Raw genomic sequence first — 27901 nt, 5'->3', positions numbered from 1 at the left:
CTTTCCTTAAAATTTAACTTTTTTTTTGGGAAGTTACTTTCTCGTAACCATGGCAATGTAATTCCCATGATAAATTGTAGGAATGTTATTTCCCATGTAGATTGAAAAGTTAAAAAAATAACAAGACTAAATTAACCTATTTTATATTAATTTAGAGTATTAGTCTATCAATAAATGTGAAAGAAGAAGAAGAAGCTATTGCCTCCTTCCTCCTTGCTACTTGATTTTCTCTATTACTTCTATGAATTCTTGAAAAGTAAGTTTTTTTCCTTAATTTTATTTTTTATATGCATATTTAATCATCTATATATTATTTCATTTTCATATTATATTTATTTTCTATTATTTTGTTCTCTTTTTTCGATATATTAGTTCAAAATTTAATTTTATTATAATATTTGTGAATCTTTACGAGAAAAAAGAAAAATTAAGGCTTTTGTTTAGCTCTAAGACCGATTTGATCATAATCTTTTTACATGATTTACTTTTGGATTATGGTTTATTGTATGTGATTGAAAATTCTACTAGAATGATTTTCGAGAATGAACAAATGATTAGCAACCCATTTAGAAATAGAATAGATAAAACAAGTGATCAATCGAATTTCAAAACGGTTATATATTATATTCAAGTAAATTATATTTTTTCAATACTCAAAGTAAATTATGTTACATTGGGTTTTGAAAAAATTAATGTAAAAATGATCAATTAAAATTCAATATTAAATATTTAATTCAAATATCTGATAAACAACAAAATTTATTATAAAAATTAAATACATAATTATTATATTTTTTTTAATAAAAATAAATTCGTAAATTATCCTTATATTTTTAAAAAAATATTTAATGAAAATGTAATATTTGACATTTGAAGATGAAACGCTGGCAAAGAGTTAAACTGAAGTTGAAAGTAAATTTTTGTAATTTTCTGTCTTCCATTGAAATAAAGCAATGCCCCCAGTTATATTATAAAATCCATATATCCAAACACTCCATATGGACGTGAAACTGGTCTAGGTTATTAATTTTATATATTAGCCGAAAAAGGAATGGCCCAAGCAAAATCAAAAACTTCTCTCCAAAGTCTCGATGAAAAAGCTTTGTCAGATCAACAACATCAAAGCCAAGTAAAAGATCTTCCAGGTATCGCTTCTCCCTCACTTTCTTCACTTTTAATAATAATTTCGCCTTTATTTTTTGTCCTTTAATCGCTCTCTTAGCTCTGCTTATCTCCTTAATTATGTTCATTAGGCTTCTGCTCTTTAATTAATGTTGCTTTTCTCTCTCTTGAGTTTGTTTGCTGTTTCCGGTTTCCTCTTTTTACGAGTGGTACCTATTTTTTAGGTAATTCTTAGCTTTTAGCTTTTCATTAGGTTTTTATGCGCTTACAATGTGTTTGGTTGCCGAGAAAATGAATAGGGGAAAGTCAAAAGAAAACTTGAAAAAAGAAAAAAAAGGAATGTGACCCCTTCCTTTTTAATTTGCGGATTCGAATTATTAAATTCTGTACTTCTGATGTGAAATTGGGTGCTTTGGAGGTATGGCGAATTCTGAGATTAAGTTTGAGTTTTATTTTTAGATTTTTGAAATTTTGGAAGATTAACGTTATTTTTTGAAAAAGAAATCTTGATATCTCAAGGTAAATTTCGTAAGTGAACCCATCTCAAGTCACTCTTGAACCGTGAATAGTCTTTGAAGCATTTATGGACGTATAATTTTGGTATTAGTAACTTTGTTTCAGGTTTTCGCCATTCTATGTTGTTAGGGTAAATATTTGTGTTCTTTTAAATGGTTTTTTGGTAATGTTGTATATCTGGCTGCAGTGTGAGAAGTGGGGGAAGTTCAAGTTAAATGGATCGAGGAAAGAAGCTGACTAACTTCTATGGTAACAAAAACAGCAAGATTTACATGGATCTAAAAAACATAGTAAGGGAGAATGCACTTCGTTACCTTCCTGCTAAATCACTTTTCCGGTGCTTTGGAGTTTGTCGGGATTGGAAGCATCTAATATCAACACCTTTCTTTGCGCACAATCAATCAAATTCTTTCCATTCTGTCTCGGGTTTCTTTTACCAATCACAAGCAGGCGTGCCGTCATTCATGTGTCTTGACCCTGTGGCTTATGGTGTTCCAGACCCATCTTTAAAGTTTCTGCCCGAACCTGTTGATATTAGGTCCTCTTGTAAAGGGCTGCTTTGTTGCCAGGGGCGTACTGGTTACAAGGCTTACTACGTCTGCAATCCTGTTACCAAGCAGTGGGAGAAACTTCCAAAACCAGATGCTGATCATGGGTCTGACCCTGCCGTGGTGCTCGTATTTGAGCCATCATTGCTGAACTTCACTGCTGATTATAAGTTGGTTTGTGCTTTTCCATCCGAACTTGATGGATATGAGTTTGAGATATATTCCTCTGAGAAAAGATCATGGATAATTTCTCGTGAGATTTGATTTTCTGAGAGGAAGCTCATGCCTATGTCAGGTATTCATGTGAATGGCACTGTTTATTGGCAGACGATGGGCTTTGGAATTACCGCATTCGATCTCATTTCAGAACGGTTTCAGCTCCTCGATAGTGCAGTTGGGACCTTAGGAATGAGGAATGGGAAGCTTTGTTCGGCATACGTACATGCTCAAAACTTGGTCGTGAATATGCTATCCAATACTCACTCCAATACCATGCAAATGAACAGCCATGCCAAGATGTGGGAAGAAATGCAACCCAAGATTCATGTTGATATTTCATTACCCGCATCATCTAATAATAATGCTTCGGGTAGGTATGGATATGGGCATGGAGGAGTAGTGTTTATTGGTGGGGATGTAGTGTTGCTTAGTAACGGGAACAAGTTTTATTCTTATGACATGAAGAAGAGGGCCTCTAAAGATTTGGGTGAACTTGATATTGATACCAAGGCAGGAATTGTTGGGTATGTGAATAGCCTTGTTGAGCTCTAAGACCAGGCGCTGCTGTTTGTATGGACCGGCCTTGACAAGAACACCCTACACAATCTCCCTCTTTTATTCTCATTATCAGGCAAAATATTTCGTTAGTCCATCCGACATTTGTAAATATGTTTTTATTGTGTCTTTTATTTTATTTTGTTATTAAATCTTTTTTGGTCCTTTTGTAGTAAGGATCTATGATACAAAGTTGGTTTAATAGTTAACTATTGGGATTTTTTTTCGTGTTTTAGAAAGGTAAAGTTTGTAATGTGAGAACTATGAGGTGTCATAGTTGTTCACTTATTTTCTAATAATGTGATTGGGAGTTCAATCTTTATTTGCGAGAATGAAAATATTATATGATTAATTATTCACTTCCTCGAGAATCACCAAAACGGTTTGTAATTTCATGATTACTTTTTTAGCAAAACTATAAAATATTGTGGATTTAGCACCTTTTTCCTTTTTCAATGATTATTTTTGTTCCAGGCAATGACATATCTTAGAACCGTTTTGCACATAATCTATAAAACAAATTTATTAAAATATAATGGTTCAAGAATATTGTGATTGTTTGTATATGTTTTTTAAATATTTTATTTTTATATTAATAAAATTAAAATATTGATATATTTCATATTTTAAAAATATAATTTAAATGAATCTAGATATATTTAGACTTATCTCAAGATTTATTATGAATTTTAAAAAAATAAAAAATAAAAAAATTTTAAAGTTTAACTTACTTAACATTTCTATAAGTTTATAATTTTGTAAAAGTTTTAATAAAATTAAGTTTGAAACGAAGGTGTCCACGTTTATTATGAAATAAAAATTTTAAATGTTTTTTTTAATTTTTATTTTGCTGACAGTGAAGATAAATAAACTTATGAGGAATTAATGAAGGCTTAAATGTGTGCATCAATGTCACTTTTTTTAAAATTCTCTCGCCTATATTATGATGTGCAAAAGAGTTATTGACAAATGAACCTCTAGAATACAACGAAGCTCAATCATTGTCTATTTTTTGCACTGATGGAAATAGTTCACTGAGCAAAGCATAGCAATGATATCATTTTCTATAAACGAATTTATGCAATAATTCTTTATAAAACAATCTAGAAATATAAAAGATTATGAGAGATTAAAAAAAAACTTTTGATGTGTTTTTCTGGTGTGTCATACAAATGAAAGTTCACATAACTATCTAGATGGATAGTCATATCTTTAGCAATGAATATAATTATTCAATAGATATCTAGTAGAATAATTACGAAAATTTGTTAATAATCAACTAATATAACTTTTGAATTTAAGAGACATAATTCATCACTATAAATATTAACGACTTTTAATTAATAACCAAGTGAAGTGACATAATTTTTAATTACTTATAACTTTTCATTTTTTTGATGAAAGTTCAAAGAGTTATATACCTTTTAACCTTCTCTTTTTAACCCACACACTAGTGTGCTATAACTTAATATATAAGTCTTGATAACAAAAATAAAAAATGAACTTAAAAATTTCATAGAAATAAATATTACAAAAAAGGTTAAAAATGATATTAGAACCTTTTAAAAAAAAAGTGGGCATCGAGGCAGCCAATCATATGTTTAACCTAAGAAATCTTATCGACCAAGTAAGTTATTGCGTTAGTCGTAAGCCCGAAAAGGAAGTTCAATGTTATAAACTTTCTCAAATTCTTTGAAGCATCTTTGAGGGATCAAATCTTTTTCATTTTCAGGGTTTTGCCTCGCTCGGACTCTCTGCTGCCTTCAGTACGCTTTGGGTTAGCTTTGTTTTCTTGATCTCTTTCTGTTTGTTTGATAAGAATATTAAGGATAAAATGAAAAACTTTTTGACAATAGGATTTCCGTGTAGTATCGAAAAACCAAGAATTGTAAAGTATTAAACTTGATGCTTCAGTGTCTTTTTCTGTTTGACATGTCTATTTCCGGGGACCGGTCAACTGTGTTGACTTGACTTAAGTCGTTTAGTGTTTTCTAAATTTATTTTTAAGGCTTTCGTGGGCTTTTTTCAACCCCCTTTTTCTTGGTTCTTTCTGTTTGCTTGCTCAGAAATAAAAATCCAACAAGAAAGAAAATGGGGCTAAGGAAAGAATTTTCTTCGACTGAATTTCCATGTAGTTTCTTGAAGGCGTAAATTTCGTGCCAAGCTTCGTACATGTTCAGTTTCCTTGTGTGGGTCCCAAGCAATTGCTTTTTTTACTTCGATTTTCTTTTTTTCTTTTCATTGTTTCTACTTTTAAGCATTCTTTTCTATTAAGCATTTCTCTCAACTCTTGACTAGCCTTTCCTTGAATCAAGAAAGGTTTGTTTCATAGGAGTGATTAGTTTGGCTTCATTTTGTTTCTATCTTATCAGCTGTTAATTGTAAATTCCTTGCTACTTCTTTCTTAATGTCTATTATCATATTTCAACTCTGTTTTTGTTCATATTCTTTGTTGTATGCTTTTCAATGTTAACCATGCCATTTTAAGGTTTGACTTTGGTTGCATTATTAATATTTGTGTGTGTACAGCAATCAAGGGTGTTAACAAGCTTACCAAGGCATTGTTTGTCATTTACCGACTAAATCAAACATATGCCTGCAGGTTTATGGCCGATTTCGAGGGCAATAATCGAGAAACATTGGAAGATGACTTCTGTCTACTTGAAGATTCAGATTTAGAGGGGGATGTTGATGAACGTTTTTATGAGGTATGCAATGTCTTTAGTTCATTTTTTTCTTTTTGTCACTCTTAATTCTAAGCGTGAGAACATGTCCATGTGGAGTTGCCCATATAGATTTTTGTGCTATTGTCTTCTTTAAGCTTTGTTTTGTAAGTTAGAAGGTCTAGAATAGTTTGAACTACGATCTGTTTGATCACTTTCTTGTTTTATCTCTTATGCAAATGACTTCTTAGTCTTTTCTGCATTTGTGAAACAAACAATAATGGAGATTGAAGTTATTTACTTCTCTGTCTTCAATCACCACATCACCTTTTTAAACTTCCTGATTATCAACATGATGAGGTCTGCTTGTATTTCAGCTTCCAATTCTCTCACCCAAGGCTAAAGCTAAGATTCCGGTGGATTACAATAAAGCCCTCAAATATGTAGACAGGAAGGAAGCAGGGTTAGAAGATGTCTTGAGGGACCATGCTCTTCATTTACTCCCTGCAAAAACACTCTTTAGGTTCAAAACTGTTTCCAGAAGATGGGATCACTGGATAAGCAGCCCGCTGTTTGCCCACCGGCAAACTACTTACTTCAAAAACGTATCTGGTCTCTTTTGTCAAGTTGCTGATCACAGTCCTTCCTTCATATCATTCAATCAAGATGCTTATGGCATGCCTGACCCGTCTTTAAGCTTCTTTCCCGAGCCTGTCAAAGTCAGAAGCTCTTGCAACGGTCTGGTTTGTTGCCAGGGTATTGAGGATGATACCTACTACATTTGCAGCCCTGTGACCAAGGAATGGAAAAAGCTTCCTAGGCCAAACTTGTATCATGGAGCCAAGGCAGCCGTTGTACTTGCTTTTGAACCCTATGTACTCAATTTTAATGAATCTTATGAGCTTGTCTGTGCTGTCACATTTCCCGACTATCCAGTTGTCTATTTTGAGATTTACTCATCAAGGTCAAGCTCCTGGAGAGTCTCTGACACTATATGCTATGAGCTTGATGGTTCGGGATTGCATGATGGTGGGTACTACATGAAGGGAGTTGTCTATTGGGAATCCTCTTCCGGGGTCATTCTAGCGTTTGGTTTGAGGGATGAGCAATACGGATTTCTGCCACTTCCTGCCAATGATGAAGAATATGGAAATGGTGCTTTAGCCATGAAGCATGGTGAGTTGTGTTACATTCAGCCTCGTTATCAAGATAATGTTTGCACTATAAACATTCATGGGAATATGGATATGAGCCTGAAGTCAGTAATCAATCTTCCTTATGATGCGGGGAGCACATTTGGTGTTTGCAGGGCTTTGGGGTTCATTAATGGTGACATTCTGATACTTGGACTGGGGACTAGGGTGGTTTCTTATCATGTTAAAGAACAGAAGGTGGAACTGATAAGCCAACATGAAGGTGGTGCATGTACAAGGTACATTCCGTATGTGAACAGCCTTGTGTCGTTGAGGCATCCGTTGATTAGAGACAAGGGCCTAATTGTGTAGACAGACACTCTCAAACTGTCTTGTACGACCGGCCCTCCTTTGTTGGTATCTCTGGTCTTCTCTTTAAACTAGCTGCTTGGTTTTAGGATACTACTTTTTCTGAGTTTGGTGGAACTGGGAACTTCTGGTGTTTTAGGTCTGTATTGAACGTCAATTTTTGAAGCTATATTAATATATGGTTTGCTACATGTATGAATATGTGGATTCCCCTTTTATGACTTGCAGAAATGGTTTGAATCATACAAGACTAGAAGTGTTGGTTGTTCCAAGCTTGGTACAACTCAACATTCATATCATCCAAAAATTGTTATCTTCAATCATCTTTAGGTGAACCAAACCTAACGATGTTCCTAACAAAATAATTAAAGCTGACACACCCAAGACTTGGTTTTAACCGGTTCATGCAATGAAACAAAAGAAAAAACAAATAAAATGGTAACGGTTCATGCAATGAAACAAAAGAAAAAACAAATAAAATGGTAAATGATTCTGTTGATGTGTGGGAGGCATTCTTTGATACAGGTGTTGAAAAAAGAGGGGATTTAGGAGATTTTGTAGCTGAAAATGATAATCTATGCAGTTTAAGCCTGTTCTAGAACCAAGGGGGGGAAAAGAATGGCACCTGGCAGAAGTTTAGCAAAGGGGCTGGCAATGCAGGAAAGAGTAAAAAACTAAAAAAGAAAATAACCAACAAAAACGAATCAATGGTGTGTGTGAGTGAGAGAAGAAGAGGTTGAGGAGAGGAAAAAAAATAAATAAATAAAAAGAAAATAAAGCCCAAAATTCCTGCTTTGTAGGAAGCCACAGCGGGGAGGCAACGACAGAGTCCCCTTTCTAGAATGATGGCAATTTTGCCCACATTTTCTCTCTCTTTCCTTTGAGAACCCTTTCTTTCTTCTTCATTCAGGTACGTACCTCTTTTCTCTTTTCTCTTTCAATTTATTTTTTTTAATATTTTTATTTTGTATTTGTATAGAGGCATTCATCATCAACAGTGTAACATATCCTAAGATCAAATGAATGAGTTTCATCATATAATAATATATCAATGCTTTTTAACATGTAGTTTTGTGTCATAAAGCAACAATAATAGCAGGTCTTGCATTGCATGGCCTGGGTTTTATAAGAAGAAAAAAAAAGAAAAAAGAATAGGCTGCATTTAACCTGGCAATTTTGTTCAGGGATCTTCAGTTGTTTGAGCCAAGCAAATAAGGGAGTGGGTGGAGTTTCTTGGCGGGAAAGCTTGTAAGCTAACGCAAAAATGGGTTCATCCCCTGAGAATTCTCCATCTGAAGATTCCCCACCTGCTCCATCAGACTCAAATTCATCACAGGACTCCCCATCTAGAACAGATTCATCATCATCATCCTCATCCTCATCCTCGCCCCGACCATCGTCGTCTTCGTCTTCGTCCCCACCACCTCCGGCAAAATCATCATCATCTGACAGCAAACAAGATTCTTCTTCTTCCTCTTCTTCTCCTCCTCCTTCAACTCGGCACACTTACCACTCTCCCCCTTCTTCTAATTCTTCTCATTCCCACAAAAGCAGTGGTTCCAAGCAAGTTTCCTCTTCTAAAAATACACCATCCTCAGATTCCTCCGACAAAATTGCCGGCGTAGATATAAAAATCATTGTAGGAGCAGCTGTGGCCGTGGGATTGGTGCTCCTTCTTTTGATCATCTGTTGTATAGTATGTTGCTGTCGGAAGAAGAAGAAGAAAGCCCAGAGGCAAGTGATGTACTATGATGATGCTAAAGGTATTATTAAACAACACCCTTTTTTGCCTGTAAACTTCTCATCCTTTATCAACAAGTAGAGTTAATTCCCTTATAATCCAATGAAACTGAAGAAAATTCAATATATTATTATATATTTATCTTCTATTCAATCTTGTACATATATAGTATGAGTCGAGAAGTGATACAAGGGTTATATTGATCATAAGCTATATTTGTATTGTATGTTTTGCGCATAGGTGACGGTAAAGACTATTATAACAACTATCAGAATACACAGTGGGGTAATGGTCCCAACGGGCCAGAGCATGTTGTAAAAGTACCCCCACCATCAGGAGGTGCTAACTACAGTGGCGGCTGGGGTTCTCAAGCACCACCGGTTTTTAGTGGTCAAGCAAGCTCCAACTTCTCAGGCCCACATCCTCCTCCTTTGCCACCTCCATCACCAAACCTTGCTCTTGGATTCAATAAGAGCACTTTCAGTTATGAGGAGCTGCTTGCTGCAACCAACGGATTTTCCCAGGCCAATCTGATTGGTCAAGGCGGCTTCGGATACGTGCATAAGGGTGTCTTTCCAAATGGAAAGGAGGTTGCAGTTAAGAGTTTAAAAAGTGGTAGTGGACAAGGAGAAAGAGAATTCCAAGCTGAAGTTGAAATCATTAGCCGTGTTCATCATCGCCATCTTGTATCACTGGTTGGGTATTGCATTGCTGGCGGGCAGCGGATGTTGGTGTATGAATTTGTTGCAAATAAAACCTTGGAACATCATCTCCATGGTAACACTATTCCTTCTCCTTTTCCTTTTGGTATTTGCTTCATGTCATACTTTCATTGTCAAAAATCAGCATGAAACATTGGAATTGTTCCGAGAATATACCGGAGTTTGGTCAAGGATGATAATATACCAGCAAAACTACTTATAGCAATGCTTTTGATCATAAATTCTGGAGGCCTGAAATCATTACAAATGTTGCATTGCAGGAAAGGATCGTCCTGTTATGGATTTCCCCACTAGACTTCGTATTGCATTAGGCTCCGCGAAAGGGCTTGCTTATCTCCATGAAGACTGTAAGGAGTTCCCTGCCTCTTTCTTTTTCTTCTGCTACTCCATTTCTCCCCAAGGTTTTCATTTCTTTATTGAATTATATATGCAGGCCATCCTCGCATTATTCATCGTGATATCAAATCAGCTAATATTCTACTTGATAACAACTTTGAGGCGATGGTATATTCTCTTAAAATTGAATCAGTGTCTACTATACACCAATGATAATAGCTCAGGATATCTATGTTACCGAAACTAACTGAGCCTATTTTATAGGTTGCCGATTTTGGATTGGCTAAGTTGTCAACTGATAACTACACTCATGTCTCGACTCGGGTGATGGGAACTTTTGGGTAAGGACTGAATATATAAGCAGAAATGAAGGAGAAGAAAGACTGAAACTGCAAAATCTATAGTGTTGATTCATGCATCATCTCATAACACGGAAGTAATTGCTAATGGTTTTGATTTCTTTTAATCCAATATAGGTACTTGGCTCCGGAGTACGCTTCAAGTGGCAAGTTAACAGATAGATCCGATGTTTTCTCATTTGGGGTCATGCTTTTAGAGCTCATAACTGGGAAGCAACCTATTGATATTTCAATGGACGACAGCTTAGTAGATTGGGTGCGTACCTATTTGTCCCCTGTATAGTCTCCAAATTTCTTACTTGCAAGTAGATTCATTTATCACCAAAACTGACAGATCTTACCAATATGATTTAGCCGAGTGGTGTATAATGAATAAATAGCATATAGAATTATACAAGGTATATATTAATTGGTGTACTTTTATGAGCAGGCTCGACCACTTCTGACTCGTGCACTAGAAGGGGGCAATGTGGATGAGCTGGTTGATCCACGCTTGGAGAAGAACTACAATCAGAACGAAATGCAACGCATGATAGCCTGCGCTGCTGCAAGCATCCGACATTCCGCAAGAAAGCGTCCAAAAATGAGCCAGGTCCAAACTTTGATAACTTGCCTTGTTACAATAGCTTCTTTATATGTGATAAACTTCTTTATATGTGATAAATATATGATGAAATGATGATGGAAAGCAGATAGCGCGTATCCTGGAAGGAGACTCTTCCCTGGATGACCTGAATGAGAACGGCTCAAAGCCAGGACAAAGCACAATATTTGGTGCCAGTGGAGAGTACACCAACAGTTCATACAATGCTGACATGGAGAGGTTCAGACAGTTGGCACTTGGCAGCCAGGAGTTCACGAGCAGCGATTACGGAACGTCCAGCTGTGAGAACTCGACAGAGATGGGACCTGGAGGGGCAAGAAAGTAGAACACGTAAAACCAAAACCGATACCCAAGAGCTTTTGAATGACAAAAGCAAAACAAAGCAAAGCAAAGCAAAGGAAAGGAAAACAGTGATCTGTTTGCATAATGATATTGGTTTATAGGTTGGATCAAATATTGTTTCCGTTCCAGGTCATTTTAGACTCTCAACTTGGGGGGTTCTGTTTGCATTCAAGTGTTTTGTCTTTAAATATCGGGATATATATATACGTATATGTGTATATATATTTTCTTTGATGCCTTAGACTTGACTTGATCAAGTATGGTAGCACATCTAGCTTCTGTTGTTTATGTGTGTGTTAATTGTATTCTACATAATACTTATTATAATGACAATAACAATAATAATGATAATATGTATCGTATAATCTATATGAAGCTTTTCTAGAATTAAAATTAATAATGAGAGTGGTTATATTTAATTATTTTGCATAAAAAAAAAACAAAATTCAAAATTTCAATTGCTTATGTTAGTCACAAGGTTAAAAACAATTATAAAGATTTTCTAAAAGAAAATGAAACTAAAAAAAGTTTAATGTATCTAATGGATTTAATGATCATATTTAAGTTGTTTGAATGAAGAAAGAATGCTAAGCAGGCGCATAAAGATCAGATTAAAGTATAAGAAGATCGATTTTTTATGATTTCTTGATCTGAAATGATAAATAGCGAAAATTCATTAAATCTAATAAAACTGAATTAAGAGAAAAAGAAAAGGAAATACAATATATGTTTTATGTAGCCCACATTATAAACGACTTTAATTCACCCTCTAAGGCCAAACCTTGGCAAATGGAAGTAAACAATTTAAAAAAAACAAGAAAGAAATATCACAAACTTAATAAAATTTAAAATCGAGTGATTCAAAATGCATCTCTAAACTAAGAGATAATTATTCGAACAACATGAAGACATCTCAACTCAAAAATATTTGAATCTCATCAAAAAAACTCGTCGCAAGTGGACCGAATTTTTAGTTTGAAAAACAATTTATCTTATTCATATATTTTGAGCTTATAAAATGTGTCTTGTAAAAGGTTAAGCCCAACATGTTCTTGGATTAGAATGTGAGTCCACACTCGTATCCATTACTTTTTGAGACTTATTTTGATACTTAAACTTGAAAGTTTTAAACATATTGCCACTAAAAATGGATATTACCTCTTAAAGTATTAAGAATTTGAGAGTTGTATTATAGTTTTATTATTATTTAAAAATGTCAATTTTAAAGTGGCTTGCAAGTTTTAAAATAATTTTACAATTGTAAAATTTAAAATTTCATATTTAAAAATAAATACATTTCAATATTTTAATTTTTCAAAATTTCAACTTTTAAGTTCTTATAACATAATTTAATTTAATTTAAAAATATAGTTTAAATAATTAATACACTATTTTAAATATAATTTTAAAATAAAAAACCATATTAAAAATTTGATAAACTTTAGTGAAAATTTACAATATTATTTTATTTTCAAATTTAGAGTGTTTATTTGAATTGAGTCTTGAGATGGCGACTTTAGTTTACTTTAGAAAGTAAATTTCGTAAGGTTTTTTTATTATCAAAGTTCAACGTCAATGATTTGCAAATCATGCAAAGAAAAGAGTGGGGGGGGGGGGGGGTAAATGAATCTGGTTCAAATGAATAATCTAATTTGTGTTTTGTTTAAAAAATTAATATTAGTTCAAACTCGATTTGTTTATTAATATAGATGTTTGGGTTCAATTTTGACTCGATTCAGTTGACTGTTCAGGAACACTAAACAAACATATTTGTGAACACTCAACAAACATGTTCCTAAAACACTAAACAAACATGTCCCTAAAATACTAAATGAATCGTTCGCGAACACTAAACGAACATGCCTACAAACACTAAACAAATAGATAATCAAACATGCATACAAACATTAAATAAACATGCTCACAAACAAACAGATAAGCAAATTGAAGTTTTATAGTTGTCATTGCAATATAGGCTAAGTGCTAGGAAGAAGTGACAAGGAAGTGAGCATTTCTCAAGCACCAAATTTAAAAAAAGTAAACAAATAGAAAACGTTGGAATTGGTTACACAATTCAGTTTCTCTACGTCTGTGGAGCCTAGCTTAACAAGAAATATCCACTCTCTTTAACAATTACAACAAGTAATTTTAACCTATCACACACTCCGTAGCAATATACCTCACATTTACACCTTAAAGATCAATACTCTCACTACTAAGTTCACAAAACAACAACAAAAATGTTTTACTATCAAAATGCACTCATACAATAACATTCCTTAACAAGAACAAATTAAGTGCTTAAACTCTCTATACAATAACCTATACAATTCTCTCAATTAAATAAATTATTTCGATACTTGCTAACATAAGAAGCTCTATCATAGTCTTACTAAAACAACAGTGAGATAAGTTAAATACAATATAATAATAACAAGCAATGTAGATATGGACTCTTGGTAACTAATCAATTAGAGTTTTAATTCAATCTAGTATCCACGAGTCAAGGGATTAGATAGGGCGATCCAATCCGATTCGATCCAATCTCCAAAATATGTAGACCCAAGTGACATGATCTTCATTGATGGAGTAGATATCATCCATACACTCAGTATAGCTCATAAACACCGTTCAATAAATTGTCAATACTGTAATGCCCCTAAAATCATCCTAAATTTGTAAAATGTTCGGAAAGTGTATAATTGAATTATTGAGTAAATGAAATAAAGTACACCAGTGTTAGTAGAGGAAGATATTGGATAATGGAGAAGGGATAAACAAAAGAGAATGAAAAATAAAGAAAAAAATTGAAGTTAAAAGAACATAAAATAAAAAAATTAAATTACTCAAAACAAAAAAAATATGGGGACCAATTGTATAATTTAACCTAAATTTTTTTGTTTGAAATAATGGTTTAACATGCTATGTTAGCTTACCGCTACAACGTTAACAACAATTAATGGCTCAATGACTAAAATGTTACAACATGTTAACATATATGACTAAAATGTAACATTAATAAATGACTAAAATATAACTTGAGATAAACAAAATTAATTATTTTAATAGTTTACCCTTATCTTTTTAATTTTTTTTATTGTTTTAGTAAAGAGAAAAACTTGGGTATTATATAGAAAACTCGGGTTTTTATTAAAAAATGATTTTTATACGAAAAAAATTGAGATTTTAGAGGAAAAACCAATTTTAGTTTATTTTCAATAACAAAAATAAAACTTGAGTTTTTTTACAATAAATTGATTATTGGGAAAAACTTAAGCATTCAATTTTTTAAAATAAAAATTTTACAATAAATTCATCTTCGCAGGTTATAAACATTCAATTTTTTAAAATAAAAATAATTCTAAAAATAAAAATAAAAAATTATCCTAATTTTCTTTCGTTATGGTGGCCATCTCTTGTGGATTTTCTGCGTTGACTGATGCACCTTGTTTCCTTGATCGGGTTTAGTTTAATTTTCCTCGTCTTCAGCCTTCTTGCTTTAATTTAATATTTTTCTCTATATAGTTGATTTTTCATTTTTCATTTATGGCATCGTGGAATCTCAATAAGTACTTTCTGTTCTTTGGTCCTTCAATTTTTCTTTGAGTTTGGATGGACGGTGTGTTTAGCTGTGATTAGTGTAAAAATAGTAGTGGCAGTAAAATTGAATACTGTAACGTGAGAAAAAAATAAGCTAAACGCACCGCACCGCACCCAATCGTCCATCCAAACTCACCTAAGTTTATTGATTAAATGCAGTGTTATTTTTGTTTACTTTTCGAGTGGGAGAAGATCTGCGTTTCTTCTAGCTCTTTAAATATCCTGCAATGAAGACATTTCAGTATTTCAAGGACAAGTTTAGAAGCAAGGGGAAAAGATCAGCCCCAGAGTACTTTTCGAGTGGGAGAAGATCTGCGTTTCTTCTAGCTCTTTAAATATCCTGCAATGAAGACATTTCAGTATTTCAAGGACAAGTTTAGAAGCAAGGGGAAAAGATCAGCCCCAGAGTTAACAGAAGAAAGAAAATCAGAGGAATATTCAGGGCTTGACCGGACCACAAAGTCCTTATCCTCGGAATCTTTTCCGCGAAGCATGCCAAAAGCTCACAATTTGAGGGTATTCTCTTTCTCAGAGCTTAGACGAGCAACTCGTGATTTCGATCCGCTACTTGCGATTGGCAGAAGCAGCTTTGAGGACGTCTACAAAGGTACAATCAAGCCTGCTGATGCAAAGGGTGAGCCTTTGGTGGTTGCTATTAAAAAGCTTCACAAGGACAGTGTCTAGGTAAGTTTCTTTTTTTCCCTCTATCAGCTCCAGGGATTCATTTTTCGGCTTCTTGATGACTTCTGAATAAGAATTTCTGATTATTATTATTTTACTTAAAAACTTTTCTATTGCTCATTTCATGCTTCAGTTTATTATCTTCATTTTGTCGGTAAGCCAGCAATAGATTCAATTAAAGTTGTTTCTGGAAGTTGTTGAGATAGTATATATGTATATATATCCACCGCAAGGCTTAGATCAATCTTCTCTCTTCCACCATCATTCACTCTTGTCTCCTTTTAACAAGAAACTTGTTGATTTAGTTTGTTTCTCTTTCTTAAATGGTAACTTGAGAGATAAAAGGTTTTTATAGATATTTTCGTTTCATATCCATATAGGGACAAAGGAATGGTTGGCGGAAGTTCAATTTCTCGGTGTTGTCGAGCACCCGAATCTCATCAAACTCATTGGACACTGTGCAGTGAATGGTAAAAGAGAGATCCCGCGTCTTCTGGTGTACGAGTTTATGCAAAATAAGAGCTTAGATTATCATCTTTTCCAAAGCGCATTCCCACCTCTTCCCTGGAAAACAAGATTACAAATAATACTTGGAGCAGCACAAGGATTAGCATATCTGCACGAGGGATTGGCAGTTCAGGTTCCTTTCTGAAAGACTAACGTCGCTTCTTCTTCTTCTTTTTCAGATTCTCGTTATCTAAATCCTTGGTTTGATAATAATGCAAGGTCATATATCGAGACTTCAAACCCTCCAACGTGTTATTGGATGACAAGTTCAATCCAAAGCTTTCAGGCTTTGGGCTGGCAACAGAAGGGCCAATGGCTGGGGATACACATGTTTCAACAGATGTTAGTATTGTCTTCTCTGTACTTGGAGTAACGTGATACGTCGTTGTACTTTGTTGTTTGATGATAATGATGATAACAAGGTTTTATCACTTGTGATCAGGTTGTCGGGACCAGGGATTTAAATTGCGGTCGCGGTCGCGTTTTCGGTCGCGTCGCGTTTGTCACGGTTGCGGACATAACGGACGCTATTGCGGTCACTGCGGGTATCGCGGTCGTGAATTTTTTTCAAATTCGCACAACTTACTGTAAAACATAGTAATTATAATTATAATTATAAAAAGTCACTTTTAATGATTTTTAGAGTGTTTTCTAACACTTATGAACCTTTATTAATATGACATGAGAACACAACTTTTATAATCATTAATTATTCTTATATTTATTTACGAATTTTCTAAGAATGTTATATTAACTAATAACAAAGTAAAAAAAAAAATATTAAACATTTATCATATTTAATAAGTTTGAAAGTTTTTATAAATAAAAGAATTAAGAATTCATACATGAGAGATGTCTTCAATATTTCTTGGCAGCTTTAAAGATAGTGAAGATATAAATACGCTGCAAAAGGAAAAAAGGAATAGATAAATTAATGAATAGATTCTCATTAATTATTCCTATTTCCTACCACTTATTCTCATCTCATTCTACTTTCATATATAATTTAACATGCTTCGATTCTTCATTATCTTTTCATAAAATATACTTCATTCATTTATCTAAAGATATATATTATTTTAAATGTTTTAATATCATCAAAATTAAGAACAATAACAAAGGATTTCTTTAAAAAACATACCTTACAAATAATGATAGTGGCACGATTTAGTTTTCACCAATTAGTGGAATGACGGGGAAGATCAAATCCTTCACCTTCACTTTGGGAGCGTTCTTGACTTGATTCTCTTGGCCTTTGTCCAAAAATATATCCAAAAAAAGCAACATTTTCACCTTGGTTTTCATTCAATTGATATGGAGGATATATTTGAGGAGGAGGATACATGAAAGGTGGAGGTGGGTGATACATTGGTGGAGGAGGATACATTTGAGGCTGGTATGGCACACCATAATTAGGAAATGGTGGATAATAACCATATGGTTGTGGATAACCATGTGAAGGTTGTTCTGGTGGATAAAAACCTTGAGTGCTAGTAGATGAATCACTATACCCAAGGTTACTAGAACTCGATCTCCTACCACTACCAGATGAAGAGCCTATAGAAGTATGCTTCTTGCCTTTTCCCTTTGATGGAGCTCTAGGTTCAGGAAACATATTTCCATCAAACTCTGATCTGTCACGAAAATGTCCACCAGTGGTACCACCCCCATATTCTCCTCCATACTGACTAGAAGACCTAATTTCACCTCTATCACCACTATATCCGTCATCCTCATCAATTGGACTTAAACCACCACCATCGGGTCCATCGCCGCTCTGACTTGGAGTTGAACTAGAACTTGAATGAGACAAAATTTGTTGTTGCGATTGATCAACATCCATTTCATCATCAGAGGTATCCACAGGCAACACACCGGCATTTTCACCATCTAACAATGGATTCTCTTTCTCATGAAGCCATTCTGATAGTGGATCAACATCTTCAAAGATATAATCAAGGCTGATAGGATTAAAACTAGCATTTATATCATCAGTGCTCATTCTTTGTTGATGCCTCATCTTAAGCCTCATATTATAATAGGTAAACACTAGTTTTTCAAGTTTTTTATACTTTAACCTATTTCTTGCCTTGGTGTGAATATAACTAAATGTGCTCCAATTTCGTTCGCAATTTGATGCTGAAGTTGTTTGACTAAGCACTTTAATTGCTAATTTTTGTAATTCGGGAACACATGTGCCATATATCATCCACCACTCAGCTGCATAATATTATTTAAATTTCAAAATAACTTTAAAATGTACAATATAATTAAATAATATAAATTAAATTAAATAATTTAATTAACTGTTTACCCGGATTCATTGCTTCCAAGCTCTTTGTGCTTGTGGAGTACCGAATGTCTCATGTTTATCTCTAAATAATAACAACTGCATAAATAAAAGATAGAGTAAAAATAAAAATAAAAATTCTATTTCAAATTATTTAACTAAGTTACAAATAATAGTAGTTGAATCTAACCTGATTAACCATTCTGACTTGAGTATCCATAGAAGGTTCTAATCTTTCAATTACTGATCGTGTACCTTCTAATGTTTCTATTAATACATTCTCAGAATGCTCCACCCCAAATTGAAATTGAGGGTTGAGAAAATAACCTAAGTATAATTTATAAGAATATCATCAAATAATAATAATCTAAAGCTTAAAATAATAAAATATAAAAATAGTTCTTAATTATATGAAATATTTTATCTTACCAGCTGAATGCAAGTCGGAATGCATAAAATTCCATCTATTGTCAATAATCTTTTCATACTCTGTGAAATATCGACAATTTTGTTGAATTGCTCGTTTAGCCCTATCAACAGCCTCATAAATAAAGCCCATCGTTGGTTTTTCATCACTATCCACAAGTCTCAATACTCTTACTAAGGGCTCATAAACTTTTATGAGGTCATTGGCTTTTTTCCAAAAATCTTTTCCCAAAACAATTTTTTTGGCTTCATAAGCAGGCCCTGACTTTTGCTTTCCCCATTTTGATTCTTTAAATTCCTATATATTCATAAGAAAAATTTAAAATAATATAATTTAAATTATTTGGAACTAATAAAATCACTAAAGGTTACTATATTTAAGTAATTATATTAACTAATTATAAAATACTGACCTTTGAATTAAACATTTCTCTCAAACCTTGCTTTTGTCTTGTTATCTCTTCAAGTTGAATGAAATGAGTTGCAAATCGAGTAAGAGCGGGTCGAAGTATTTGTTTCCCTTGTGTATACTTCTTCATCAAATCAACAGTCCAAATGTGATTGTATATAAAGCAAGTCACTTTCTTTGCCTCATCTAACACTTTTGCTACACTGGGCTTTTTCCCAATATCTTCAAGGCATAAATCTAAATAGTGAGCTGCACATGCGGTCCAATATAGATGTTGTCTTTTCAACATTAACTTTTTTCCAGCAGCTTTCATTGCTGCCTCATTATCAGTCACTATTTGGATAATGTAATTTTCTCCAATTTCTTCTACAACTGAATCTAACAAACGGTAGTAGAATTCAGCATCTCTACTACGGACACTTGAGACATCTACCGATTTCCAAAAAATGGTTCCTTTACTGCAATAAACAAGGAAATTAATGATGTGCATTTGATTCAAACTGTTGGTCCAACCATCTCACATTAGAGTTGCACCCAATTCTTTCCAATGAGTCTTTAGTACATTTACCCAATCATGAACTCGTTGATACTCTGACTCCAAATACACATCTGAAACCTCATAAGGTGTTGGGAGCTTTACACCTTGTCCAACTTCTGTTGCCACTTGAATTAAGTTATACAACCATGGAGAGCTTGCTAATTGAAAAGGAAGTCTTTCATATATTATAAATTTAGATACCGCTTCACCTATCTTCCTTCGAAAACTCTTTAAAAAGAGTCATTGACCTTTGGTTGCTTTGAACTTTTGCTTCTAACCAATTCAGGTATAGCTCCCCTTAAGGTAAACTCAGACTCACCTGGAATAGATTTACTTGTTCTTTCTCTATTATGTTCTCTAGCTGATCCATGAGAAGATCGCCCTTCTTCATAAATGTTATCCCAACCACCAGTACTTCGTCTGAATTCTTCCCTTCTATGCCACTCGTGTTGTGATTGGATACTTTCTCGAGTTGCTTGCCTTATAGCAGAAACCTCATCAATGAATCCCTCATGCTCATCCTCCTATTCTGTTAATTGAGATAAAAATTCATCTTTTCTCCTCTTTTTGTCTATTTTCTTTGTGTTGCTTTCTTTTAGTACATTCATCATACTTTCTCTAATGACACCTGTTAATAAAATAAAAATAATTCACACTTTATATTATTATCAATTATATATAATCTTTATTGATAAATTTACAATAACATTTAATAATAATAATAAAGTATCACATACCAGTAATATTAGGGCATGGTGCAACATTGCCGGTTTTATGAGCAATGTGCTCTTTAAATCGTGTTATTCCTCCTTTCACAACTTTACCACAAAGTTTACATACAATACTTCCTCTCGCATTTGGCACTGGAGTTCCAAAGTGCCAACCTATATCATTACTTGGTGCACCCTCCAATCCTTTAGTCGGAAACTCTTCACGTGGTGGCATGCTTTATTTTTATTTATATAAGAAACATAAAATTATATTTAGAAATATAAGCAACTCATTATTTATATTATCAACAATATAATACCAAAAAAAGTAAACAAAATTTAAAGCTAAAGTAAAGACCTAATATTATAGAAATAAATAAATAAATATTGTGTAAAACAATTTAATAATAATAATAATAATGGAAATAATAATAATAATAATAATGATGATGATGAGATGATGATGGTATTAATAATAATAATAACAATAATAAAAATCTTAAAATTAAAAATTATATGAAAGGATATACTATATAGATAAATAAAATGATATAATAAAATAAATGTATTTAAAATATTTAGGTAAATAAATATGAAAAGAAATATAATTGAAATAATAATGCAAAACTAATTAAATTTTAATAATATGGTAATAATAACAAGTAAATAAATAATAAAATAAAAAAAGGAAAAATAATAATAGTAATAGTAATATTAAATTAATTAATTTAATAATAAAATAGCAAAAATAACAAAAAGGGACTAAATCAAACTTAAAACATAAATTTGCGGCAAATCCGAAATAAATAAAACGAAAAAGGACCAAATTGAATGCACAAATAAAAAAATGGATCAAATGGAAAATAATCCCCATCCTTCAAAACGCACAGCTTCAAGGTGGACCAAATTGAAATACGAAATAAATTATAGAACAAAATTAAAAAAGAAATAAGCTTGATTGTAAATAATAAAAAATAGGAAGGGCTAAAAGCAAAATTAACCCTTCCATTAAAAACACGCGGATCCTAGGAAACGGGTCGGGTAAGTGCACGGGTTAGGCCGAAACTGCGTCGTTTTGGTGCCAGAGTGGCCTGCCCAAAACGGCGTCATTTTGAAGGCCTATTTAAATAAATTTTTTTTCAGAATCTTCATTTCAGCCATTCTTCAAATAATTTTTTTTCCTTTTTCTCTCAATTATCTTTTTTCTTTGCCGTTACCCAGAATCCGGCCATCGACCACCGTGGCAGCCGCCGGTCACCGGCGACGGCGCCGCCGTGCACGTTGGTCGGAAATCGTCGAAAACATTTTAAACCCCCTTTTTTTGTGTAGAATATAGATCTAGGGATAAAAATCTCAAAAAATCACTCTATGTTGCAGATTCAAGACATGCAGGTTAGTTTTCTACTTACTTGATCTTGATCTATTGCTTTGCTTGCTGTCCGTGCCTTGTGGTTGTGTTTTTTCACTTGCCGAATTATGGAGAATGAAGAAATATATTTTGCCTTTTCGTCTTTAATCTGACTTTCAGTCTTTTTTACTTTACTTTATTTTACTTTGTTTTGATTGAAAGTTTGAAACTTGACCGATTTTGCAGGTTGGGAGGGAATATATTCCCTTGCCTTTTGTTTTATTATAAAGTACAAACATTAATTCAGTCTTTTTTTCTCACTTTTCACTATTCACCTCCATCCACAGCACTTGATTTTTTGTTTTTAATTTACGGAAACGGAAAATAACGGGAATAGCAGCCCGTTATTGCCGCAATTGTCCGTTATCCGTTAAATTGCGGCCGCTATCCACCGTTATCGGTGTGAATCCGCTTCCCTCTGTTATTTTCAGCAATAGCGGTTTCGGTCGGCGGCGCTACCGCTATATAACGGCCGCTATTCTGAAAACGTTCCATTATTTGAATCCCTGGTCGGGACTTACGGTTATGCTGATCCTTGTTACTTGAGGACAGGACATCTAACAGTTAAAGAGTCATATATGGGGTTTCGGTGTGGTGTTATATGAGATTCTTTCAGGCAGGCGGTCAATAGACAGAGAGCTTCCACAAGCGAAGGAACTTCTCTTGCATTGGGTGAAACGGTCCCCTGCTGGTAGTAAAAAGTTCATCTCGATAATGGATCCTGGACTTGGAAACCAGTATTCGATTGGTGCAGCTCGAGAAATTGCTAGGTTAGCAGATGCTGGTTTATTAACAAGTCCCGAAGGGCGGCCCAAGATGAGTGAGGTGGTGGAGAGATTGAAGCAGATTATTCAAGTTTCAGAGGAAGGAAGCGCGGACAAAATGAAAAGTCATCCTGAGGCATCTGAATCCGAAATCAAAGCAGGTGAACCAGAAACGAACTCAAACACAGCTGAGTTAGTGGCCATTAAATATGCAACGGAGAGCTTCTCAAAAGCTGGAAGGAAGGGGGAGGCTTTATTGATTATTGAATCTGACTCGACTACTGCTGTTCAATGGATACAGGATTATGACTCCAGACCCATGAAGTTGTGGCCTATGCTCCAAGAGATTGATACTCTTATTTCTCAAATTGGGACTGTTGTGTTCAATATTACTCCACTTTGAGGATTTTTTAGTTCTTTCTTCTCTAATGCTTTTCTGATCAGGAAGGTATATGGTATATATTAGATAAAAAAGTAAATTAGTTATTAAAAATTTCATTCATTTTTACTATTAAAAATTAGTTATTATATGTCGCGAAGTATAATTGTCTGATTATTCCGTTAGCTACACCATTTTTAATAGTAAAATTAACTTACATAGATTAATTTACTTATTTTTTTAGTAAAAGAGACCAAATACAATCTAATTCGCGATACGAAGACTTTCATGATATTTTTATTATTATTCTTAGCCTCCTCCATGAAATAACTCATTCCATGAACCAAAATCAAATTTTACTATATTCAAGAATAAAGAGGGAATGATCTTTTCATTCCTCCCAATCAAACATAATGTAGTGGTACGTTTGGTTCGTTGAAATGAAATAGAGCTAGACTGTAATAGCTATGCAATGAAGATGAAATAGAGAAGTAACAGAAATTATATTGTTTAGTTGATTGAATGAAATATGATATTAATACCGTAACATTGTTTGGTTAGTTGAAATTGTGCCAAGTAATATGTAAAGAATAGGTACAAAATGATAGTTTTACCCTTTAATTACATAATATTATTTATAAAATTAATCTTATATATTTTAAAATATAAATTATTATTTCAATATATTAAATTAATATTATATTTTAAAAATGAAAATTGAAATTAAAATAATATGATATATGATATATTTATAAACATATACTAAAAAATATATTTTAAATTAGAATTAACAGTATAATAGAAAGTTAAAATAAAAATATATTAATAAATAACAGTATATTTTAAATATCATTTAAGATAAATAGTTAATAAAAAAGAAAAGAGGATGTACTGATCGTCACTGTCCTCCGCCTCTCATCTTTTTCTTCCATTGGGTTTCAAGTTAAACATTCAATGAGAAAAATCAAGCAACACATTGTTTCCGATCACTCTCACTGCATCTCCCGCCGACGGCCACTGATATTCTGACTCAGGATTTTTTGAAGATTCATCAAGATGTTCCTTGAAATCTTCTCTTCCATATTTTCTAGTTTATTTTATTGAGATTTTTTTTTTAAATCATAGATCTACAAGAACAAGTTGTGAGGTCCCTCTCCATTTCGGTCATCCTCCTCCCTAATTTGTGATCTTTAAATTTCTATATAATAGATTAACCCAAAATTGAGATAGAAAATGCTCTCTCCTTTCTTTTTATTATTTTTTCTTTTACACAAAATTAATGAAGAATAATAGTAAAAAATGATGGCCATAATTAAGAATAAAAAAAGTGCTATTACTTACTTTGTTGAAAAAGGATGGAATGGAATAGTCCCTCCAACCAAACGAGTTTAGGGAAGGGCTAATTTTTTAATCCCTTCATGGATATCCACATTCATCTCGCTTCGCCATGACTTGGTAATGAACAAGTGAAAGAACAATTTAAAGCCGTGAGTAATTAAATTTTATTTTTCGTGGAAAATTATGTATTTTTTAGATTTTCTGAAATTGTGACGTTTTCAAAGTTTCAATTCCGATGACTGGAGTTGTGGTTAAAACATTTTAGAGCCTTCATCGTTAAGAATCACACTGATTAGAGAACTCGAAAGGACTACTTTTTATCTTTAATTTCTTTAATTCCTTTCTATTTTATTAATTCTAATTTTGGTCTCTGTTTTTTTTTTTTTTGCTAGGTTTGCCCGTCCAGTTAAAATCCTTAAGTCTTCTTCACATTTTGGCATTCCTTTACAAAGGCAGACTCAATTTTTTTCAATTGGGTCTATTTTTTTTTAATTCCTTTATTCTTTATTTCTTTTATTTTTATTATTCATTTCTAGATTGAATCGATCCCTAAAATTCAAACTGAAAAGTCATTCGATCAAGCAATCAAATGAGAACTTGAAATATAGATATGAAAAATGATAGCGCAATGGTTGATGTGGACGCTTAATTGGGTTTTTAAATTTTTTTTTCTTTTGATGAATAAACAAAGAACATAGACAACTAAACTATTAATGTCAAAAGCACCGCTAGTTTTATCACTATTAAGGGTTTCAAGTAATTCCATAGGAATTGTTGCCAAAACATGTACCCTTCATATCCGCAAAAACTATCTTGGCAATTCAATTAGCATCATGATTAGCCTCATTAGGGATGTGTCTTACCACCCAATGTTCTTTGTTCTGTAACAACTTCTGATTCACATGACCAAGGCTGAATTCGGGTTTTCTAAAGTTTTCCTTTAGATTGCTTAGACTACCTCTAGGCTATCAGTTTGGATAAATATCTTATCCAAGCCCCGATCTTGCAATAGGGTTAGTCCATCCAAAATGTACCATAACTCGGCTTAAAAAACTAAGCATACCCCTAAAAATTTATTAAACCCCATAATCCATTCCCCTAAATGATTTTGCACCACTCCCCCTACACGCGCAAAATGTAACATCCTTAACCCATTTTTGTTGCCAGATTAGGGTTATAGAGCATTACCGTACAATCGTAAACATTTAACTTCGTGATATTTAAACAAACTAAAACATATCATAATCCATTCAATTACATGTATTTTGTCCCTAAATTGAGCCATCGAGGCTCTAAAAATAGGTTTGAGACAATTCAGGACTAATTTGAAACAAAACAAAAAGTTTAAGAAAAAATAGCAAAAACTGAAAATAGGGGTCACACAGCCGTGTGGCTAGGCTGTGTGACATAGCCCCAAGCCGTGGAACTTTCAAACAAGGGACACATGACCGTGTCCTCACCCGTGCAACTCACTGAGTAGGGTCACAGGGCCGTGTCACATGCTCATGTGCCAGGCCATGTAACTCTCTGAGTTGCCACACATGCTCGTGTGCCAGGCCGTGTGATAGCTCGTGTCTCAGGCCGTGTGAACCCAAAATTCACCTAAAATCAAGCCATTTCATAACTAAACTATGCACGAATATACAATCCAATTGTGCACTTTCAAGGGACCTAAACATCATCCAAGCCTACATAAAAATGTCATTTCAAATGCCTTAATTCAACTAACCAATGTACCATTCAAAGGCACCATAATTAAATTAAAACAACAACTATCAAAACATGCCGATGTTGCCTCATTTCATGCATGATAACCTATTTCAACTATGTACTAAAACATACCACAAATAACCATTTCCAAGCCAATATTTGACCTTTCACATTAATTACATAAAAGTGACACAAGGGACTTGACTTAATAAGCATTACAAGTCCATCAATCACACATAAATATCAAGGCACAAACATACTAAATTACCATTTACACATTCACTAAATATCATTACAAAATGACTTATACATGCCATTATAAACCTTGGCCAAAATACTCAAGAACTACCGAATTGACTGCTAGATAGTGTGATAGGTCTTTGACGAGCTTCCAACAAAATCGAGCTTTTGATGATCTATAAAACAAAGGAAAATAACTACATAAGCAACGAGTGCTTAGTAAGCTTGTATAAACTTAAACAAAACTTACCACCTCAATAACACAATTCATAGAATAAGTATAAACCATTACCAAAGCTATGAGCTTAGAATAAGCCTATTCAAGCATCATCAATCTCACATGTTAGTTGGTTCATCAACATCACATATAAGCCCATTTATACCATAAATAGAGTTTACAAGATACATTAAATATGCATCAACCTTTTCATAAATCATGAATATTTCCATAACTTACTTACCAATCTATTCTTTTTATTACCAGTTGAACCATCTAGAATTACATTGGATACTCGAGAAAGCTTACACATAGTGTGCCTTTACATATAACCGGAACATTTCCTTTACATCAATGCTCACATGAGCTATGAAATGGGCTTGCTCACATGAGCTGTGAAATGGAATGTAAGCTACACTATATGCTCACACGAGCTGTAGAGAATCCGCAACAAATGCAGGACCTTATCCATTGGTAGGACATTCAAGACCAGCACCCAAAACATGAAATCCTAATGACATCTCATTTGTATCCTAATAATTCTTAAGGTTCAACTAGGACTCGTTATCCGTCAATTCATCATAGCATTGATACATTTATATATTGATTCATTTATATTAAAACAACACAATGAACATTCAATTTAGATAACACTAAAACGATTACGTTTCATACGAACTTAGCTCGATAACTAGGGCGTAGTAATATAGTCGAACTAATCTGAAGCTTTAGCTTTTCCTTGATCTAAGTCCGAACGTGATTTATCTTGATCTAAATAGGTAATTTCAATCAATTAAATACTTTTAGGATTCAATTTAATCCAATTTCATATTTATGAAAAATTACTAATTTGCCCCTAACATTTTAACTTTTTACAATTTAGTCCTTAAGCTCATAACTTAAAATCTAACCATTTTAACCTAAATCCGTGTTAACCATAGATGCAAGGGACCTTAAAACAACCCATATTTACCATCATTTCATAGATTTACATCTTTAACAATTTAATCCCTAATTCCAAAATTCATCAAAAATCACTTAACAAAACTTGTTTATTTTTCAACAAGGATTCATAATCTATCAACTAATATAAAAAATCATTCAAAAAATTTCATGACAAGTCCTTTAACCTTTAACAATGTTGTAAATTAATCCCCGGGCTAGCTAGATTAAGCTAAAACGATCTCAAAAACATAAAAATCATTAAAAACGGGATAATTATACATACCATGCACAAGAACGAAGCCAACTGAATGCTCCAAGCTTTCTTTAATGGTGTTTTAGGTTTTAGAATGAAAGAATAAGAAAGATGATAGTTTTTCTTATCTTTTCATTAACTAATATTTTAGCTTAATTATCAAGTTACTTAATTAACCTTTTAAAACCATTAAAACTTCATTTAAACCATGTCTATGTCCATGACTATCTACTAACCCATCAAATGTATATTTACCA

At 33.3% G+C, this 27901-nt stretch overlaps 2 protein-coding genes, 1 long non-coding RNA gene and 2 pseudogenes across 3 annotated transcripts; 4 read left to right on the top strand and 1 right to left on the bottom strand.

The window, feature by feature from the left end:
- The first annotated feature begins 1155 nt into the window (after positions 1-1155).
- LOC107913061 (putative F-box/LRR-repeat/kelch-repeat protein At1g11620) lies at positions 1156-3282 on the top strand (annotated as a pseudogene).
- A 1289-nt stretch (positions 3283-4571) lies between these two features.
- Positions 4572-7314, top strand: LOC107913063 (F-box protein At5g49610). Its single transcript, XM_016841508.2, has 4 exons — positions 4572-4587; positions 4693-4737; positions 5563-5668; positions 6001-7314. Exons 3-4 carry the CDS (start codon positions 5567-5569, stop codon positions 7126-7128), a joined length of 1230 nt encoding a protein of 409 aa, XP_016696997.1. The 5' UTR covers positions 4572-4587; positions 4693-4737; positions 5563-5566; the 3' UTR covers positions 7129-7314.
- Positions 7315-7602: 288 nt separating this feature from the next.
- On the top strand, positions 7603-11580 carry LOC107913062 (proline-rich receptor-like protein kinase PERK4). Its single transcript, XM_016841507.2, has 9 exons — positions 7603-8035; positions 8310-8888; positions 9107-9643; positions 9849-9935; positions 10022-10092; positions 10189-10265; positions 10401-10539; positions 10714-10875; positions 10976-11580. The coding sequence occupies exons 2-9, from the start codon at positions 8390-8392 to the stop codon at positions 11210-11212; spliced, it is 1809 nt and encodes a 602-aa protein (XP_016696996.1). The 5' UTR covers positions 7603-8035; positions 8310-8389; the 3' UTR covers positions 11213-11580.
- Positions 11581-14655: 3075 nt separating this feature from the next.
- On the top strand, positions 14656-22965 carry LOC107911067 (probable serine/threonine-protein kinase PBL19; annotated as a pseudogene).
- Positions 19681-20487, bottom strand: LOC121223825 (uncharacterized). The gene is made up of 2 exons (XR_005921260.1): positions 20418-20487; positions 19681-20308 (listed from the first exon to the last, which is right to left on the bottom strand). It is a non-coding gene; the product is annotated as an uncharacterized lncRNA (long non-coding RNA).
- Positions 22966-27901: the final 4936 nt, after the last annotated feature.

Source organism: Gossypium hirsutum, chromosome D11 (genome assembly GCF_007990345.1).
Source record: "Gossypium hirsutum isolate 1008001.06 chromosome D11, Gossypium_hirsutum_v2.1, whole genome shotgun sequence".
NCBI classification, from domain to species: Eukaryota; Viridiplantae; Streptophyta; class Magnoliopsida; order Malvales; family Malvaceae; genus Gossypium; species Gossypium hirsutum.
Note: the sequence above shows the minus strand (reverse complement) of the source record. Positions and strands in the feature narration are given on the sequence as shown.